This window comes from Papio anubis, chromosome 20, assembly GCF_008728515.1.
Source record: "Papio anubis isolate 15944 chromosome 20, Panubis1.0, whole genome shotgun sequence".
Classification (NCBI taxonomy): domain Eukaryota; kingdom Metazoa; phylum Chordata; class Mammalia; order Primates; family Cercopithecidae; genus Papio; species Papio anubis.
In genome coordinates, this window is record NC_044995.1 from 38774121 (window position 1) to 38794559 (window position 20439).

Sequence of the window (20439 nt, forward strand, 5' to 3'; positions counted from 1 at the left end):
GACCCCCTCCCTGTGCCTGAAGGCCCCGTAGTTGTAGACCCGGTGACTCCCTTTGTGTGTCTTTCACTTCTCCTGGCAGTCCTAGGATTCTCTGCCCTCTGAAAGGTCATGTGTCATCATGCAGCTCCAAGATGGCGCCCCAGTTGTAGGCAGCCATTTCAGGATGGCACCCAAGCACTTAGTAGTCATCCCAAGATGGCATCCAAGTTCTGGGTGGCCATTCCAAGATGGCCCCTGAGTTCTGGGCTATCATTCCAAGATGGCCTTTGAATTTGAGGTGGTCATTCTTAGATGGTCCCTGAGTTCCAAGGTGACCTTTAAGTTCTGGGTATCCATTCCAGGATGGCCCCCAAGCTCTGCGTGGCTATTCCAAGATGGCCCCAAGTTCTAGGCAGCCATTGCAAGATGGCCCATAAGTACCAGGGTGGCCCCCAAGTTCTGGGCAACCATTCCAAGGTGGCATCCAAGTTCTGGGTGGCTATTCCAGGATGGCCTCTGAGTTCCGGGCTACCATGATAAGATGACCTCTAAATTCTTGGTGGCCATTCTTACATGGTCCCTGAGTTCCAAAGTGGCCTTCAAGTTCTGGGTAGCCATTCCAAGATGGTCCCCAAGCTTTGGGTGGCTATTCCAAGATGACCCCCAAGCTCTGGGCAGCCATTTCAAGGTGGTACCCTAGTTCTGGGTAACCATTCCAAAATGGCACCCAAGTTCTAGGGCAACCATTTCCAAATGGCCCCCAAGTTCTGGGTGACTATTTCAAGATGGTACCCAACAGCTGAGTGGCCATTAGCCATTAAGGCCCTGATAGCAGACTTAGCAGTACATTCCCGAAGTTCTAGACATTTGGAGCAGGATGAGAAACATCTAATAAGTCTTTAATCTAGAAACAAATCTTGGGGACCCTGGCTGTGCCCATCATGGTGAATCATTCCCTGAAAGATTTTGAAAGGATCTTGACCCACTCACTCCCATAGTGAGAAAATCAGGGGCTTCCTCCTCAGCCGATCTGGAGGGGCCCTTGAATGGTCTCCCTCACCAAACAATGAGGACTTGGTTTGTCAGGAGAACCAAAATGGTGGCCCGTTTCCAGTTGAAGGGCTATAAAGTAGGCCACACTTAGATTCTTCTCTGGGAACACAATGAGGTCAAGTCGTGTTAGAACAAAAAATCTCCAGAGTTTCTGGATGCTTCAGAGCTGGAGATGTGTCATGAAGGTTGGGAGGCTGATTGTATTTCTTTCTCTTACTCTTTCACTCCTTCCTCCTCTTTCTCTCTTCTCTCTTTTTGTTCACTTACTCTTCTTTTCTTTTTCTCTCTCCTCCTCTCCCTCCCCACCTCCTTCCCTCTCCTCAAAGTTTTTGACTACTACCCTCTAGTATCTATTTAACTACTAGAGCAAAGCATGGTGGCTTACACCTGTAATCCCAGCACTTTGGGAGGCTGAGACAGGCAGACTGCTTGAGCCCAGGAGGCCAAGACCAGCCTGGGTAACATAGGGAGAACCCATCTCTTAAAAAAAAAACAATTAGCCAGGCATAGTGGTATGCCTGTAGTAGCAGCTACATGGGAGGCTGAGGTGGGAGAATTGCTTGAGCCCAGGAGGTCAAGGCTGCAGTGAGCTGAAATCATGCTGCTGCACCCGAGTCTGGGGAACACAGGAAGACTCTGTCTCAAAAAAATAGAACTTTTTAAAAGTTAAAAATCAATGAATTCGCTATTTAGAGTATTACTCTTTATATGGTTACTGAATAATTTTAATAGTGATGAGTACAAAAAAACAGGTTTAGCAAGCTGTTCTGTAGGTTAAAAAGTAAATAAATCAATCAATAATTAAATAAAACAAAATACAATGCACATCAAATTAGGGGATAAAGATTGTGACAAATAAGACAAGGAGTCCATGTCCTTAAAATATGAAAAGCAGTTACAAGTCAATAAGAAACAGTCCTCCTCAATAGATAAATGGGCAAAGGACATAAACAGAAATCTGATAGAATGCTGGCAACTAGTAAAAATTGAGGTAAATCAACCCTTGGAATTCAGAGAAATGTAAAATAAAACTGAGATACAATTTGTTCCCTATCAAGTTAGCACTGTTCCTGCCCCCCCAAAAAGATGATTTTTTTTAAGCTAATAAACAGTGTACATGAGAATGTATTATAATAGGCTGGGCACGGTGGCTCACGCCTGTAACCCTAGCACTTTGGGAGGCTGAGGAAGGGGGATCACCTGAGGTCAGGAGTTCGAGAGCAGCCTGGCCAACATGACGAAACCCTGTCTCTACTAAAAATACAAAAATTAGCCAGGCATGGTGGCAGACACCTGTAATCCCAGCTACTCAGGAGGCTGAGGCAAGAGAATTGCTTGGACCCAGGAGACGAAGACTGCAGTGAGCTGAGATCATGCCACTGCACTCCAACCTGGGTGAGAGAGTGAGACTTTGTCTCCAAAAAAAAAAAAAAAGAATGTATTATAATAAAGTATACTTTTCTCTCCCTCCATCACCTATTTAAGCAGGTCCTTCAATGTGCAAGGTAGACATCATGCTAGACTCTGAGAAAATTTAAATCCTAAAAAGCCAAAATGTTTTACCACCCTCAGCCTGGAATGAATCCTTCTCCTATGGAAATAACCTAAGGGTTTCTCGACCCCTCTCTGCCGCTCACCCACTTCCCTCCCTCTCCCCTGCTTTTCTTTCTCCCTCTTTCTCTTCCTCCTTTCTCCTCTCTTCCCTGTCTCTTCTTCCCTCTCTCTGTCTCTTTCTGTGTGTCTCTCCTTTTTCCCTCCACTTTCTTTCTTCTTTTACCCCCTCTCAGTTTCTATCTTTTTATTTTCCTCTTTCTCTCTCTCTCTTTTCCTCTCTTTTTTTCTCACTCCCCACACTGCTGATGACCCTGGCCTACGTCCTTGGGTGATGTGAGCCTCACTTGGATCATGTAGCTTGGAAAGAAAGCTGACCCTCTGTCATTGGTCTGGAATCAGGGACTTGGCCCCCACTGCATTCTGATGAGATGTGGTATTCAGACACAGGCAGAGCTCAGGACACAGGAAGACATGCTCAGGCAGGCACCCCCACCCCTTTCCTCTGGGGCAGGGTCTGCCCAGCAGCCTCCAAGATTCCTAGGGCTCAAGAGGTGGCAGACAGCTCAGGGGACCAGGACAGGCAGTGGGATGAATATGTCTGTCATATCCACCTGTCCACAAACAATGCTTACCTTGGCCACCTGTGCCCAGGGGAGTGGGTTTTATCCTGTGAATCCTCCCAGTGACCACACTGAGTGTGGCACAGATAAGTGGTACCAAGCCCAAGCCATTCAGGTCACCAGTGTCACTTTCCTCTCAGACCTCTGTTGTAGCTGACTTACTTTAATGCTGAGGAGGGCTGGGCACACTGGCTCATGCCTGTAATCCCACCACTTTGGGAGGCTGAGGTAGGTGGATCACCTGGGGTCAGGAGTTCAAGACCAGCCTGGGCAACATGGTGAAACCCCATCTCTACTAAAAATACAAACATTAGTCAAGCGTGATAGCAGGCGCCTGTAATTCCAGCTACTTGGGAGGCTGAGGCAGAAGAATTGCTTGAACCTGGGAAGTGGAGGTTGCAGTGAGCTGAGATTGTACCACTGCACTCCAGCCTGGGCAACAGAGCAAGACTCTGTCTCAAAAAAAAAAAAAATGCTGAGGAAGTGACTGTCCCACCTACATCCTCCAAGTTGACCATCACAATTTAGGGAGGGGAATGACCTTCAAAGGGCCTAGGAGCAAGTCTTTCAATCGTTGAGCTTTTGCCATTATGGGCCATTGTTTACAACATGCTGTTTCTAGGTTCCCTGGAGGTACAATGAGCCTCCTCTTTTAAACAAAGCTAATCTGCAAAAATGAACCAAAAATTATTTTCCACCAGAGATCAATTAGCAGAATGAGCTGGGTGCGGTGGCTCACACCTGTAATCCCAGCACTTAGGGAGGCCAAGGCAGGTGGATCACTTGAGGTCAGGGGTTCAAGACCACTGTGGCCAACATTGTGAAACCCCATCTCTACTAAATATACAAAAACTAGCTGGGTGTGGTGGGGAGCGCCTGTAATCCCAGCTACTCCGGAGGCTGAGGCAGGAGAATCACTTGAACCCAGGAGGTAGAGATTGCAGTGAGCCAAGATTGTGCCACTGCACTCCAACCTGGGTGACAGAGCGAGACTCCATCTCAAAAAAAAAAAAAAAAAAAAAAATAGCAGAATGATTCTTTGTGTTACAAAATAATCTGCCATAAGGAGTTGATTTTTTTTTTAATTTCTGAGTTTTCTTTTTAAATATCAAGTTATACAAGGGCATTCAAAATTGGCCTACAACTCACATGAATTTGGCAGCCTGTTTGCAGAGTCAAGCTTTTACATTGTTCTTGTGAAATGGGTACAGGCATAAAGCCACCCTGCACTTTTGAAAATTCATTTTGAATGTTGTTATTGTTGTTATTGTTGTTTTAATTCTTATGCAAGAAAAGGATCTGAATAGGGATTTCAGGCCATGCTGTCAAGCCTGGCAGGCTTGTAGATCATGCAGGAACTGGGAGGTGTGAGATTTTGCCAGTGAGATCCTGGCAAGTGCCTAGGACTCTCCCAGGGTTTTGAAAGAGCTGACAGACATGAGTCCAACAGGGAGCATCTTTATATGATGGCCAAAGGGATGAGAGAGGAGACCCTCAAACCTCACCCCTACCACATCCTCCCCACCCCATTGTCAACAGTCCATCTGGTGCTGCCGTTCCTCCCCCAGGACAGGGCTGCAGGCCCAGCACAGCTGGCCAGGTGCCTTGATCAAGCCATTCCTGCACACCTAAGAGCCAAACTGCTATAAAGCCAGAATAGGAGCTACTACTTGAGCTACTGCTTTTTTCCCCAAGAAAAGTTTTGGAATCTTTGCCTGGTTGCAGGTTTCTGGCCTCTTTTGCCTGAGAAGGTCTCTCACCCTATGAGGACTTTGCTTATTGTTTTTCCTTGTATCAGATAGTTGGCACATTGGAAGGAGCATGGGATGCTCTGAGGTTCTCAGCCTGAGTGCTGAACTTCCCCGCGCCCCACCCCGGGTCCTCTGCTTATTTCCTTTCTGGTCTTTTAACTTGCTTTGTCTGTCCTGTGTGCATATCCCCTCATAGACAAGGCTGAGAGTCCCAACAAGTTTTAGATTGACCTTATTGTTTTAGGAAATGGTCCCTCCAGGTCTGTTTGATTTCTCTGTAGATATGCAAGTCCTTTAGCCTCTCTGTGCCTCAGTTTTTCCCGTCTAGATGAGGAAACTGTGGCCCAGAGGGACTGTGGAGGGAAGTAAGTCCGACAGGATCACTGAGGTTGGGTTCAGCTGTCAGATGCTGCCCATCTCCCAACCCTGAATACGGAGGCTCACGGTGCGCAGAATGATACGCAGCAGCCCGGCCTGCCTGGGTTCTTTGAGGCCTGGCAGGGCTGCAAGATCCAGGAGAAGGGAGTAGGGGAAGGGAGCAGAAGGTTATTCCCTTCCTTGTTGAAAGGAATCTTGCTGTTCTGGCCTGTTGGGGTCAAAGCAAGGATTCCTCCCCCAGTGCTGTGATTGTGGCCCTGTCTCCGATATGGGAAAAAGCTATCCCTGTGGTCCCACCAAGGGATGTGTTGAAGCTCTCCTGAAGATGTCCACCCCTCCTGCCCCTCACCCAGATATCTCTGTGTGTGTGTGTCCTGCTCAATTCACTGACTGTGTACCCTTGTGTCCATGCGTCCACCATAAACGCCCCATTTCATGAGCCATCACACATGGTATCACGCTCTGTGCCCATGCATCGGGGCAGCCAACTGACATTTCTCAGCAGCTGGCGGATCATGATCCTGCCCTCACTGCCAAGAGTCCATCTGGCGCGGCTGCTCCTCCCCCAAAGGCAGGACTGCAGCTGGCAGAGCGCCTTGATCAAGCTGCTTCTGCATACCCAGGAGCCAAACGGTCAGGAAGCCAAAGATGGAGCCCTCGGGCTGCTGTCTTTTGATCCGCATCTTCAAAACAGCCCCCACCCCTGAAGGCATTATTTTTCTTGAGTGTGATGAAATGGAAAGAAGATTAGAGTGAAAGATACCCACACCTGGGTTTGAATCTCAGTCTGCCTTCCCAGCTGTGTGCCTGCCCTTGGGCAAGTCACTCTTTTTCTCTAGGCCTCAGCTTCCTCATCTGGAAAATAGACAAAATGGTGCTGTCTTCCCACAGGCAAATGCAGTGATGTTCAGAAGACTCCCATATTAAACCTAAAGTCAGCAGATTCGGCAAAAATCACTACCATTGAAAACTCCCTCGATCATCCATAAAGAATCTGGGTGTGGTGGCTCTCGCCTGTAGTCCCAGCTACTTGGGAGGCTGAAGAGGGAGAATCACTTGAGCCAGGGAGTTCAAGGCTGCATGCAGTAAGCTATGATGGTGCCACTGTACTCCAGCCTGGGCGACACAACAAGACCCCGTCTCTAAAAATATAAAATAAGGCCGGGTGCAGTGGTTCACGCCTGTAATACCAGCACTTTGGAAGGCCAAGGCAGGTGGATCACAAGGTCAAGCGATCGAGACCATCCTGGCCAACATGGTGAAACCCCATCTTTACTAAAAATACAAAAATTAGCTGGGCGTGGTGACACGTGCCTGTAGTCCCAGCTACTTGGGAGGCTGAGGCAGGAGAATCACTTGAACCTGGGAGGCAGAGGTTGCAGTGAGCCAAGATCGCACCACTGCACTCCAGCCTGGCAACAGAGTGAGACTCCATTAAAAAAAAAAAAAAAGTAGAATCTATATGATTCTACATATGCAATAATTCCTAGATATACTGAGTTTGAGAATCCCAAGTCAGACTACAGGAAAAGGAGATGAGGGGGTGTGGAGGAGAATCCACTGGGAATATTTGTAGACATTTAAACCAGTCTGTGTTTTAAAAAATATGACGGCTGGAAGCAGTGGATCACACCTGTAATCCCAGTACTTTGGGAGGCCAAGACGGGTGAATCACGAGGTCAAGAGAGCGAGACCATCCTGGCTAACATGGTGAAACCCCATGTCTACTAAAAATACAAAAAAATTAGCTGGGCATGGTTGGCGGGCGCCTGTAGTCCCAGCTACTTGGGAGGCAGAGGCAGGAGAATGGCGTGAACCCTGGAGGTGGAGCTTGCAGTAAGTGCCGAGATCGCGCCACTGCACTCCAACCTGGGCGACGGAGTGAGGCTCCGTCTCAAAAAAAAAAAAAGAGAAAAGAAAAAAGAATCACTAACTTCCAAAGGGGTCGTGGATGGAAAATTCCATAGACTGCTTGGCGACAGGGTTTCTGCCATTCCTATGCTGGTCAAGTCTTTCTAACCTGGATCTCCAGTCATTGTTGAAGGTTCCTAATGATCCCCAAGCCTGATTCCAACAATGAGTCATGAGAGGACCAGCTGCCAGGTGCTGACAGCTTTCTCCAGGCTTGCATTTGCTCAAAGGACTTCAGAGTTGCTTCCAATCCCATCCCAAGTCAGAACTCTTTGCTGACCTCTCCATAAAGAGCAAAGCCAAAGCCATAGCTATTGTTAATCAAACATCAGAATATTCCACAGACCTGGGTGGGTGGGTGGGTTGGTTGGTTGGTTGGTTGGTTGGTTGTTTTAAGAGGCAGAGTCTTGCCCAGCCTCAGTGGCTCACACTTGTAATCCCAGCACTCTGGGAGGCCTAAGCAGGAGGATCACTTGAACCCAGGAGTTTGAGACCAGCCTGGGCAACATAACAAGACCCCCGTCTCTACAAAAAATGGAAAAATTTGCCTGTATTTCCAGCTACTTAGGAGGCTAAGGTGGGAGAACCACCTGAGCCCTGGAGGTTGAGGCTACAGTGAGCTAAGATCCCGCTACTGCACTCCAGCCTGGGCGACAGAGGGAGACCCCACCTCAAAAAAAAAAAAAAAAAAAAAAAAAGAGAAAGAGACAGGGTCTCCCTATGTTGCCCAGGCTGATCTCGAACTTCTGGCCTCAAGCAATCTTCCCAATTCAGCCTCCCAAAGTACTGGGATTACAGCCGTGAGCCACGGCGCCCAGTCTGAGCCTGTTTTGCAGATGAGGATAACGAGAGGCAGAATCAGGATTCAAACCCAGGTCCCCTCAACTTCAAAGTTCACAACCTTTAAGACATTCTGAAGCGTTGCAGCTCCACAATGCCTGGAGAAGAGGGGTTTCTCCAGCTCTTGGCAGTGACTTTCCGTGGTGAATTCGCCTTCAGTAACTGACAGCTTTGCAGCTGTCCTGCTACCTGGAAATTCGGCTTTCCTAGGTGCTTTCTTGGGCAGTGCCAGGGGCCTGCCAAGGGCGGGGAACTGAACAGAGGTGGGGGCAGCTTCTAGATGGAAGGATGGACATCAGCCAGCGCCATGAGCCTGAGGCTCCCACACCTGGTGCCCGGGCGGGACTTGGGGGTGCTCAGGGGTGCGTGTGTGTACGTGCGTGTTCTGTGTTCTTTCTTCTGAGGCCGCTTACGATCTGTCTCTCCCTCCGATGCCACATCATCAGGAGCAGTGCACGGTAAAGTCTCTTTCTCCCTCTCTCTCTCTTTCTCTCTTTCTCTCTCTCTCTCATATTCTGTCTCATGATCTGTCCTCTGGTGTAGCCTCGTTAGTTCTGGGCCTGTTTCCGTGGCCTTGTGTCCTTGCCGCCGCCGTCCTGTCACTTCGAATGACCAGAACTCACTCCCTGGGAAAGAGGCATCCCAAAGGGTCCTGCCAGTGCCTCCGCCCATGCCCCACCAGTTCCTGCAGAGAACAGAAGGGGCAGAGGTTCAGTTTCAATAGGCAAGCTGGGTGGAGCAGTTATCAGAAGCAATGAAAGTGGGCCGGACACTGTGGCTCACGCCTCTAATCCCAACATTTTGGGAGGCCGAGGCAGGTAGATCACTTGAGATCAGGAGTTTGAGACCAGCCTGGCGAACGTGGTGAAACCCCATCTCTACTAAAAATACAAAAAATTAGCTGGGCATGGTGGTGCACATCTGTAATCCCAGCTACCTAGGAGGCTGAGGCAGGAGAATCACTTAAACCTGGGAGGGGAGGTTGCAGTGAGCTAAGATCATGCCACTGCACTCCAGCCTGGGCGACAGAGCAAGACTCTGTCCCCCCCCCCAAAAAAAAAAAATTTAAAAATTTAAAAAAATAAAATGAACATGGAATCGTTTTCAGATGAGGAGATGCAAAACACCCATGGAGACGTGTTCTCAAATATCACTTGTTTGGGACATCAAGATTTTAGCCAGTTCCATGTGCAACCTGGATGTACGGTTCCTTGACATTTTTTTTCTATCAACACGTATTCTAAACTTCCGTTTCAAAAGGAAACTTTAGCCAGGTGCAGTGATGCATGCCTGCAGCCCCAGCCATTTGGGAGGCTGAGGCTGGAGGATCACCTGAGCCCAGGAGTTGGAGGCTGTGGTGAGCTACGATCGCACCACTGCACTCCACCCTGAGACTCCATTTCTTTAATTAAAAAAAAAAAAAAAAAAAAAGGAAACTATATTATCCCCTTACAACCAGCATTGCTAACCTTAGATAAATCTGCAACTGCAAAAGTAAATCTAGGCCAGCTACGGTGGCTCATGCCTATAATCCCAGCACTTTGGGAGGCCGAGGCGGGCGGATCACTTGAGATCGGGAGTTCGAGACCAGCCTGAACAACGTGGAGAAACCCCGTCTCTACTAAAAATACAAAATTAGCCGGGCGCGGTGGCGCATGCCTGTAATCCCAGCTACTCAGGAGACTAAGGCAAAAATAATCGCTTGAACCCGGGAGGCAGAGGCTGCCATGAGCTGAGATCACGCCATTCACTTCAGCCTGGGCAACAAGAGCGAAACTCTGTCTCAAAAAAAAAAAAAAAAGTAAATCTAACAGAAATCAAAGAATGTTGTTGCCTTCAAGCTGTGCTCTTTGTTAAAAGGAAAATTACTAAGTGTTAGGGAGGTGTTAAAGGCCTATTAGCATCTACCTGCGGCTTCCTTTCTAGCAAAAGCAGAATGTCTGAAAGATATGTGGAAAAGAAACAAAGTATAATTTTTAAGAAAAAGAAAGAAAAAGAAATGATTATGTCCCTCTGAGATCCAATTATTTAATCTGTGCCCCTGTTCTGCCCAAAATTATCTCAGTGCCTGTGCAACGTGTATCTCACACCTGGGGGCACAGCCTTGAGATGATAATGATGATGATGGTTTTAAAAAGAAAAAAAATGTTCAGACTGCTGAATCCTGGAGTATATCTCTGCCTAGCAGGCTAAAATACAATTCTCTTCTTTCTTCCCTGAAAACGAAAGAATGGAGTCCTTAAAAAAGCAAATGGTGTGAAGAGTGATGTTTTTACACTGGATACTGAGACACATCATGATGGGGGTCTCTGGGGGCAGCTCTGCTCATGACTCCGGAGGTCACTGTAGGGAGATGTTTTCTAGGTGACCCCGCCCCCACCCAAAGACTCCAACCTGGAGGCATTCACGTGTCCTGAGACCACCTGCGAGGCGGAGACTAGGGGCTGGGACAAGAATCAAGATTAAAGGGGAAATGGCCGGGCGCAGTGGCTCACGCCTGTAATCCCAGCACTTTGGGAGGCCAAGGCGGGTGGATTACTTGAGGTCAGGAGTTCGAGACCAGCCTGGCCAACACAGTGAAACCCTGTATCTACTAAAAGTACAAAAATTAGCTGGATGTGGTGACTCATGCCTGTAGTCCCAGCTCTTCGGGAGCCTGAGGCAGGAGAATCGCTTGAACTTGGGAGCAGAGGTTGCAGTGAGCCGATCATGCCACTGCACTCCAGCCTGGGCAATAGAGCAAGACTCCATCTCAAAAAAAAAAAAAAAAAAAAGCTTAAAGGGAAAATGAACACAGAGAAGAAGAATAAATTGCACTGTTACACTGTAAGCCTTTGAAGAGTTTTCTGTCTAAAACCAGAGACTGAAGAAACAAGATTAACTCTGAAACAGCACATGGGAGCTGGCAGGAGCCAGAGGTGGGCAATCAGGAAATGCTGTCGGAGGGAGCAACATGTAATTTGGGCTTTGAGGACCGGGTAGTTCTGTGACTGGAGAAGTGGAGGAGGGTCATTTCTAGCAACAGGAACAGTATATGCATAAGCAGACAGAGGCAAAAGAACGTGGCTGGGGCTTGAGATATGTAGCAATAAATGAGAATGCAAAGATGAAGGTAAGTTGGGCTAGATTTCCAAGAGCCTTGAATGCCATGCCCAGAAGTTCGTGCTTGCTCTTCTAAGAATTCAGGTGCTCCAGAAGAATTCTGAGCAAGAGAAAGAGTGACATGGTCATTGGCTTTGGCCACTGTGTGCATAAAACATGGAAGAAGAGAGAGACAAGGGAATGAGGAGCAAGTTGGGAGACGGGGGATGGGGGATGTCACCCAGGAACGGATGGTGGTATGTTAAGGAAGGTGACCCACTGGGGACGGGGATAAAGGACAGGCAGTTGAACATGACTCTCAGGTTTCCCGTGTGGACAACTGGATGGGTCATGAGTGCCATGAACCACAAGCTATTCATGGTCCCACTCGATACCCTCCTTTTGGGGGGCCTGAGTCATGGTTGGCCAAGGGTGTCACGGCATCTCTGGGGTCTGCATTGCTAAGCTCAGTTCCAATAGATCTTGGACTGAACTTCTGTGCGATCCTCTCCGGCAAAGATGGGCTCAGAGCGCCTTGGAGCAATGCAGCAGAGACCATGGCAGCAGCCGCGTCAGCATCTGAAAGGAGCAGCACGTGGTTATTTTCCCCACTGCGGGCTCAGGGAATACGGTGGGGGAGGAGAGATTTAGTATCAGGGCCACTTTAAGCATCTTCCTGAATCCCACTGGAAGGGGGAGAAAATCCCAGTTTTGGAAGAGCCCACTGATACCACCTTTAAAAAGAATACACAGGGGGGCCAGGTGCAGTGGCTCACGCCTGTAATCCCAGCACTTTGGGAGGCCAAGGTGAGTGGATCACGAGGTCAGAAGATCGAGACCATCCTGGCTAACATGGTGAAACCCCGTGTCTACTAAAAATACAAAAAAATTAGCCGGGCGTGGTGGCGGGCGCCTGTAGTCCCAGCTACTCGGGAGGCTGAGGCAGGAGAACGGCGTGAACCTGGGAGGTGGAGCTTGCAGTGAGCCGAGATCGCGCCATTGCACTCCAGCCCAGGTGACAGAGCAAGACTCCGTCTCAAAAAAGAAAAAAGAAAAAAGAGAAAGAGCTGTGACCAGGCACACTGGCTCACACCTGTATTCCCAGCACTTTGGGAGGGTGAGGAGGGCAGACTGCTTGAGCTGAGGAGTTTGAGACCAGCATGGGCAACGTGGTGAAACCCCATCTGTACAAAAAAGACAAAACCATTAGCCGGGTGCAGTGGCATGTGCCTGTAGTCCCAGCTACTTGGGAGGCTGAGGTGGGAGGATGGCTTTAGCCCAGGAGGCGGAGGTTGCAGTGAGTCAAGATCGTGCCACTGCACTCCAGCCTTGGTGACAGAGCCAAACCCTGTCTCGGAAAAAAAAAAAAAAAAGAGAAGAAAAGCTATGCAGAAATGGGGGTGGGGAATCAGCCAACTCCCTTGTGCTGGGTCTCAGGGACACTCCATGCAGCTGCTGAGGCCCAGCCAGATGGCAAAGGGCCCTCAACCAACCCTGGGACCAGAACCACAAAAAGCCACCTACTTACTGGCTCCTGAGCCCAAGCTTAACAGGTGAAACGGACCACTCTTCACCAGGAAGGGCAGGGCTGTGCCAAGCTCACCCCAGACTTCTAGGCCTGGGAGGGTAGGGTCCCATGGAGCTGTGGGCTGCCCCCTACCCAACCTGACCTCTGCTTCCTCTCTTCCCTTCTCCCCACCCTAACATTCCTCCACAGTGGCAATAGCAAAGGAAAAGACATCAACACGATTAAGTCCCTCCGAGTCCTCCGGGTGCTACGACCTCTTAAAACCATCAAGCGGTTGCCAAAGCTCAAGGTGAGATTGAGAGATGGTGGGGTGAGGTGGGGGGACTGTCACGGTTATCATGTACAGTTGAGCAGGTTGCACACTGCTCAAGGACAACACATTAAAGGAGGTGCTGATAACATCCTAGCCATCGTATATGGATATTTGTGTTATTACAACTTCCCAGCAGATGGCAGTAAAGTGAGTTGATCTAAAATAATCTGTGTATTATGACAATTTTTCTTTAGATGAAATGTCTCATAGTTAAGATCCCTTTTTCTAATTCACATGAAGGCATCATATGGATTTGAAAGGGTATAATCGTGATCTGGGAAGCAGGAACTAGATTTCTTGTTCCATAAAATTTTGACTTTTCATCTACCTATTCTAGGCTCTAATAGCTCCCATTCCAAAACAGCATGAACCAGCATTTTCCAAAAGTCTGTCATTGAAAAAGAAAAAAAAATTAAAGGAAATAAAATCCAGTCATTAGAGCACCCACTTTCAGTGTATGCTTCACCTGAGGGTCCCCAGTATTATCTCTTATGTAATATGTTTCTTTAAATCAAATTACGGCCGGGCGCGGTGGCTCAAGCCTGTAATCCCAGCACTTTGGGAGGCCGAGACGGGTGGATCACGAGGTCAGGAGATCGAGACCATCCTGGCTAACACGGTGAAACCCCGTCTCTACTAAAAAATACAAAAAACTAGCCAGGCAAGGTGGCGGGCGCCTGTAGTCCCAGCTACTCAGGAGGCTAAGGCAGGAGAATGGCGTGAACCCGGGAGGCGGAGCTTGCTGTGAGCCGAGATCCGGCCACTGTACTCCAGCCTGGGTGACAGAGTGAAACTCCATCTCAAAAAAAAAGAATTAAAAAAAAAAAAAAAAAATCAAATTACACCTGTAATCCCTGCATTTTGGAAGACCAGGGCAGGAGTATTGCTTGAGCCCAGGAGAATGAGACCAGCCTAGGCAACATAGTTAGACTCTGTCTCTATCAAAAATTAAAGAAGAAAACAGATACTGTTATTGAAATCTAACCAAATATGGTGCCTGCCCAAGGCTTTGAGCATTGACAACTGCAATTTCTTGGTTAAAGAGGGAAAGTGTCAATGGTAGGTGTTAACATAGTAGCAATTTCTCCTTCACTCAAAAGGACTGAGAGAATTGGAGAGGAAGTAACTTTGTTACCTTGTTTTTCTGTGTTGGGCTCACTTTGTATCACTTAAAAGCATCTCTGGTATCCCATTTGGGAGTTTTAGATCCATAGAAAGCCAGGATTGAGTCCAACTTCTCCAACACTTATTTCTGAAAGCTGGGGGGCCTTACCCTAGGGACTTGACTTATGACCTTGCCTGTAAAATGGGAATGATAGTGGCTGGACGTGGTGGCTCACGCCTGTAATCCCAGCACTTTGGGAGGCCAAGGCGGGCAGATCATGAGGTCGAGAGATCGAGACCATGGTGAAACCCTGTCTCTACTAAAAATATAAAAACGGAGCCGGGCACGGTGGTGGGCACCTGTAGTCCCAGCTACTCGGGAGGCTGAGGCAGGAGAATGGCGTGAACCCGGGAGACAGAGCTTGCAGTGAGTGCTGAGATCGTGCCACTGCACTCCAGCCTGGGCGACAGAGCAAGACTCCATCTCCAAAAAAAAAAAAAAATGGGAATGATAATGGCAGTATTCTGGTATTATGGGCCACTGGAGGCAGAAGGTTGGGCAGGTCCTCAGCTCCTCATGTTCTCTGTCAACCCCACCCCACAGGCTGTGTTTGATTGTGTGGTGAACTCGCTTAAAAATGTCTTCAACATCCTCATCGTCTACATGCTATTCATGTTCATCTTCGCCGTGGTGGCCGTGCAGCTCTTCAAGGGGAAGTTCTTCCACTGCACTGACGAGTCCAAGGAGTTTGAGAAAGATTGTCGGTGGGTCTCAGCTTTCTGGCACATTCCCATGGAACTAGCAGGTGGGCAGGGGGGAAGTGGCTAGAGGCATCGGCCACTTGGGCTCAGAGACTGGAGAAGTGGTGAGCCTTGGGAGTGACTCAGTTGCAACCAGCTTGGATCTTGGGTAGAAAGAAAACCGGTTTTAGAATTTGAGTCACCACCCATAGCCACAGGATGAGTCATAAGCAAATTGCTTGACCTTTCAGTCACCGCCCTTGTCATGTGAGGGATATTAATACACGTCCACAGTTCCTTACTTGAAATCTTTACCGGCAGATGTGTTTTAAAGTTGAGAATATTTTGAGATTTTAGAAAGGTTGGACTGTGTACATCCCATGTCGGACATGACATCCTCAGCTGGGTCTAAGGCAGCCCTATAATCAAACACAATATTTCTGCCATAAAATATATATTCACACCAAATGGAGTAAATAACAAGTATAAAGAGCTTCATGTCCAATGAGATCAGGTTTCATGGCCAAATAAGTTAGGTAAGAGGCCAGGTGCAGTGGCTCACACCTGTAATTCCAACACTTTGGGAGGCTGAGGTGGGAGGATTACTTGAGGCCAGGAGTTGGAGACCAGGTTGGGCAACATAATGAGAGCCCATCCCTACAAAATAAATTTTAAAAGTTAGCAGGGCATGGTAGCACACACCTGTAGTCCCAGCTACCTGGGAGGCTGAGGCGGGAGGATTGTTTAAACATAGGAGTTCAACGCTGCAATGCACTATGATGGTACCACTGCACTCCAGCCTTTGTGACAGAGTGAGACCTTGTTTCTCAAAAATATATACATATAGGCCGGGCGCGGTGGCTCACACCTGTAATCCCAGCACTTTGGGAGGCTGAGGCGGGTAGATCACAAGGTCAGGAGATCGAGACCATCCTGGCTAACACGGTGAAACCCCGTCTCTACTAAAAATACAAAAAACTAGCTGGGCATGGTGGCAGATGCCTGTAGTCCCAGCTACTCGGGAGGCTGAGGCAGGAGAATGGTGTGAACCCAGGAGGCAGAACTTGCAGTGAGCCCAAATTGGGCCACTGTACTCCAGCCTGGGCAACAGAGCGAGACTCTGTCTCAAAAAATATATATATATATATACACACACACACACACACATGTACACACACACACAATACATATATATATGTGTGTGTGTATATATATGTATGTGTATATATAGTGATATTGTTACCAGTGTAAAGTGGCATTTTGCAACACATGATAGCCTGTTGTTATCTTGATGGCTATTTATTGAAATTAGGAGGATGCCAGATGTCTGGGTAGGAGTCTGGAACTAACCCTTGTTTCCTGCCTTGAAAAGGAGTAGCAACCTCCCTTAGCCTGATGAACCTGTGAATGTCCGCTGTGCCTCTCTGCCTCCTCCTAAACTCCCCCCACCCCACCCCCAGCAAGCCTGAGGCTCTCACCCCGAGGACTAGAAGTTATCACGTTGGAAGCGCTGGGCCCTGGGTCAGCTCTCCCACCAGGAGTAAGGTCGTGCCATCACCCATGGATTTATCTCGAAGTAGATGCACACATAATCCCCCACGAAGCACAGGGACGCATGGTGGCAGGGTGGGGAGCCACTGCTTCCCAGGCTGAGGGACGCAGCCTAGGCTGGTGGGCCCCTCTTCTTTTCCCTCCCCCTGTCTCTGATAACCAAAGACAAGTGCAAGACGGCCCCTCTTTCCCGTTTGCTAACAGTCCCCACTCTCTGTGGCAGAGGCAAATACCTCCTCTACGAGAAGAATGAGGTGAAGGCGCGAGATCGGGAGTGGAAGAAGTATGAATTCCATTATGACAACGTGCTGTGGGCTCTGCTGACCCTCTTCACCGTGTCCACGGGAGAAGGCTGGCCACAGTAAGTGACCCGACTAGAAACCTACCCAGGAGGAACCCCAGGGAGCAGGAGGATAAAGGGCCTGAGAGCTTAGCAATAAGAAAGATCTTGGAAGCCGGGCACGGTGGCTCACGCCTGTAATCCCAGCACTTTAGGAGGCCAAGGCAGGTGTATTGCTTAAGGCCAGGAGTTTAAGATCAGCCTGAGCATCATGGCAAAACTCTAAAAATACTAAAAATACAAAAAAAAAACAACAACAAAAAAACCAGTCAAGCATGGTGGCTCACACCTGTGGTCCCGGCTACTCAGGAGACTGAGACAGGAGAATCCCTTGAACCCAGGAGGCAGAGGTTGCAGTGAGCCGAGATTGTGCCGCTGCACTTCATCCTGGGTGACAGAGCAAAACGATGGCCTCCTCCCCACCCCGCAAAAAAAAAAAAAAAAAAAAAAAAAAAAAATTTTTGAGCCATTTGCGGTGGCTCGTACCTGTTATCCCAGCTACTCAGGAGGCTGAGGTAGGAGGATTGCTTGAGCCTAGGAGTTCAAGGCTGCAGTGAGCTGTGATGATGCCATTGTACTCCAGCCTGGACGACAGAAGGAGACCCCATCTCAAAAAACAAAAAGAAGAAGAAATTGGTATTTTTTCATCATGGACTTTTTGCATTAATTTTGATTTTTAAAAATATTGGAGCAAAAGATTATCTTGATTACTGAGATTTTCAGTACCCCCTTAATTCGCACCCAAAACAAAGGCCTCCCTCCCTCACCTTGTCCAAGTCGTAGTCTTCCTCTCAGAGGTCTGGAAATGCCAGGCCAGAAGCTTGGTAGATTCCAGCATGTACCCTCGTTATCCTCACCTCCCTCCCTCTCTTAGCAAATATGCCAACCTGAACATGCCCTTCTGCCCACCCTCACACACATCCAGTACTCACACACATGGGTATAGTGCTAACCCACAAGGCCCCTTTGAGCAACGTTTTTTAAAACACCCCTTTCTCAACAGGCTTCACTTCTGTCTGTCTGAAAATCATCACAATAGACTTAAATGATTTTGTTCAAACAAGGCACTGGAGGGCCACCTGCCAAAAAATTGTCATCATGAATACACAAGTCTATCATGCCTATCATGTGAAAGTAACACTTAGACACAGCCTTTGAGCAGTGCACAACCTGCACAACTGTACAGAGCTGCTGTGCACTTACCTACTCTCTTACATATCCTCATTGCACCTCCTCAGCACCCACCACCACCTGTGCTCAAATACCCACTCCACATTCATACACCCATCTCCACTCCCTCCATTGCCACAACCTGTCTTTAAATCCTAACTTGGCCACTTCTAAGTGGGTGATCTTCAGCACGTCCCTTTAAATTGCCGAACCTCAGTTTCCTCATATGCAAACTGGAGCCAGTAATAACCTCCCTGAGAGGGTTGCTGAGCAGGTGGGAATGAAACGTTGAATATTGTTTCCAGCACACAGCAACCCCTTCATGCACTGCAGTAGAAATAACTGACATTGGCTGGGCGTGGTGGCTCACACCTGTAATCTCAGCAGTTTGGGAGGCCAAGGCAGGTGGATCACCTGAGGTCAGGAGTTCAAGACCAGCCTGACCAACATGGTGAAACCCCGTCTCTACTAAAAATACAAAAAAAATTAGCCAGGCATGGTGGCGCATGTCTGTAATACCAGCTACTTAGGAGGCTGAGGCAGGAGAATCGCTTGAACCCAGGAGGTGGAGGTTGTAGTAAGTTGAGATCACGCCATTGCACTCCAGCCCGGGCAACAAGAGCAAAACTCCATCTCAAAAAATTAAAATTGGACCGAGCCTGGTGGCTCATGCCTGTAATCCCAGCACTTTGGGAGGCCAAGGCGGGCGGATCCCGAGGTCAGGAGATCAAGACCATCCTGGCTAACATGGTGAAACCCCGTCTCTACTAAAAATACAAAAAAAAAGAAATCAAAATTAAGAAATAACTGACATTGTTGTCAAGCTTTCAAAAAACAGTGACTACTTAAATTTCTTTTTCATTTCCCTCTATTCCTGTTCTGCCATCTTACTTCCACCCTCTCTCCTCCTTCCTTATCACCCCTTGGGTCCTTGTCTCTCTCCTTCCTGTTCCTTCCCTCTCCCTGCCCCATTCCTTTCAGGGTCCTCAAGCACTCAGTGGACGCCACCTTTGAGAACCAGGGCCCCAGCCCCGGGTACCGCATGGAGATGTCCATTTTCTACGTCGTCTACTTTGTGGTGTTCCCCTTCTTCTTTGTCAATATCTTTGTGGCCTTGATCATCATCACCTTCCAGGAGCAAGGGGACAAGATGATGGAGGAATACAGCCTGGAGAAAAATGAGGTGCCACTTCCAATTCCATCTGTCCTTTAAAAACTGGGGACACAAACTTTAAAACACACACGCACAACACCCAGGAACCCGTTTCTAGGGGCACCTAGGGGAGAGAACAGAGGCATCCTCCAAACCGAATTCAGGGCTTCAGGGCAGTCCTTCATGGAGTTCCAGAGGAAACAGGTCATATAGTGTATGTATCAGTCAGTTTAGTCTGGGTTGTGCCGCAGTAACAAGCAACCCCAGATTTCATTGCCAAATATCCACAAAGGGACTTATTTTTTGCTCACACTGCATGTCGAGATCAGTTGTGGATCTTCTGCTTGTCATCTTTATTCTGGTTCCCAGGCTGGCAGAGCAGCAGAGCAGCCTCCCTCTGAGATGCTCCAGATGAAAAAGAGAGTATATCAGACTGAGGCTCAGCTCTTCATGCTTGTACTCAAAAATGACACATGTCACTTCTGCTCACAGTTCATCAGCCAAAGCAAGTCACACATCCATTCTGATGTCAGTGGAGTGGGGAAATACGATCTCCCCTAGTGAAGGGTGGTGAATATTTATGAATGAAAAGCCAAGCCAGGTGTGGTGGCTCACACCTGTGATCCCAACATTTTGGGAAACTGAGGCAGGAGGATCACTTGAGCTTAGGAGTTTGAGACCAGCCTGGCCAACACAGCAAGACCCCATCTCTACTACAAATCAAAAAAAAATAGCCAGGCATGATGGTGCACACCTTTAGTCCCAGTAACACGGGAGGCTGAGGTGGGAGGATGCTTGAGCTTGAGAGTTCGAGGCTGCAGTGAGCTATCATCATGCCAGTGCACTCCAGCCTGGACAACAGAGCAAGACCTTGTCTCAAAAAAAAAAAAAGGAAAGAAAATCCAGTCCCCAGTCTACCAGAGAGTATAGACATGACTCTTTGCCTCTCTGGCATCATTCAAGCTAAATAGAGGACCTAGAATATATCCTCTGCTCCCTTGACCCTTAAGACTTAATAACCACTATTCCTCCCTCTCTCTCCCTCGAAGAGAAGAAGCAGCAGCAAAGTATTCAGTAAGAAAGAATGGGCTGGGCGCAGTGGCTCACGCCTATAATCTTAACACTTTAGGAGGCCAAGGCAGGAGGATTGCTTGAGCCCAGGAGTTCAAGAACAGCCTGAGCAACATAGTGATACCCCATCTCTATGATTTAAAAAAAAAAAAAGTTTTAATTAGCTGGGTGTGGTGGTGCATGCCTGTAGTCCCAGCTACTCAGGAGGCTGAAGTGGGAGGATCACTTGAGCCCAGGAGGTCAAGGCTGCAGTGAGCTGTGATTGCACTGCACTCCAGCCTAGGTGACAAAGCAAGCCCCT

General features: G+C 48.3%; 1 protein-coding gene across 16 annotated transcripts in view; it reads left to right on the plus strand.

Moving 5' to 3' along the window:
* CACNA1A (calcium voltage-gated channel subunit alpha1 A) overlaps positions 1–20439 on the plus strand; it is a 428952-nt gene that overhangs the window by 353195 nt on the left and 55318 nt on the right. For 11 of the 16 annotated variants that reach the window (XM_031659832.1, XM_031659842.1, XM_031659846.1 and 8 more), the window contains exons 27-31: positions 8533–8544; positions 12885–12984; positions 14717–14877; positions 16628–16765; positions 18896–19097. In XM_031659832.1, the coding sequence (XP_031515692.1) occupies positions 8533–8544; positions 12885–12984; positions 14717–14877; positions 16628–16765; positions 18896–19097 (613 nt within the window). The remainder of the gene's footprint in view (positions 1–8532; positions 8545–12884; positions 12985–14716; positions 14878–16627; positions 16766–18895; positions 19098–20439) is intronic. The other 5 variants (XM_031659837.1, XM_031659838.1, XM_031659839.1 and 2 more) reach the window with 1 other exon arrangement.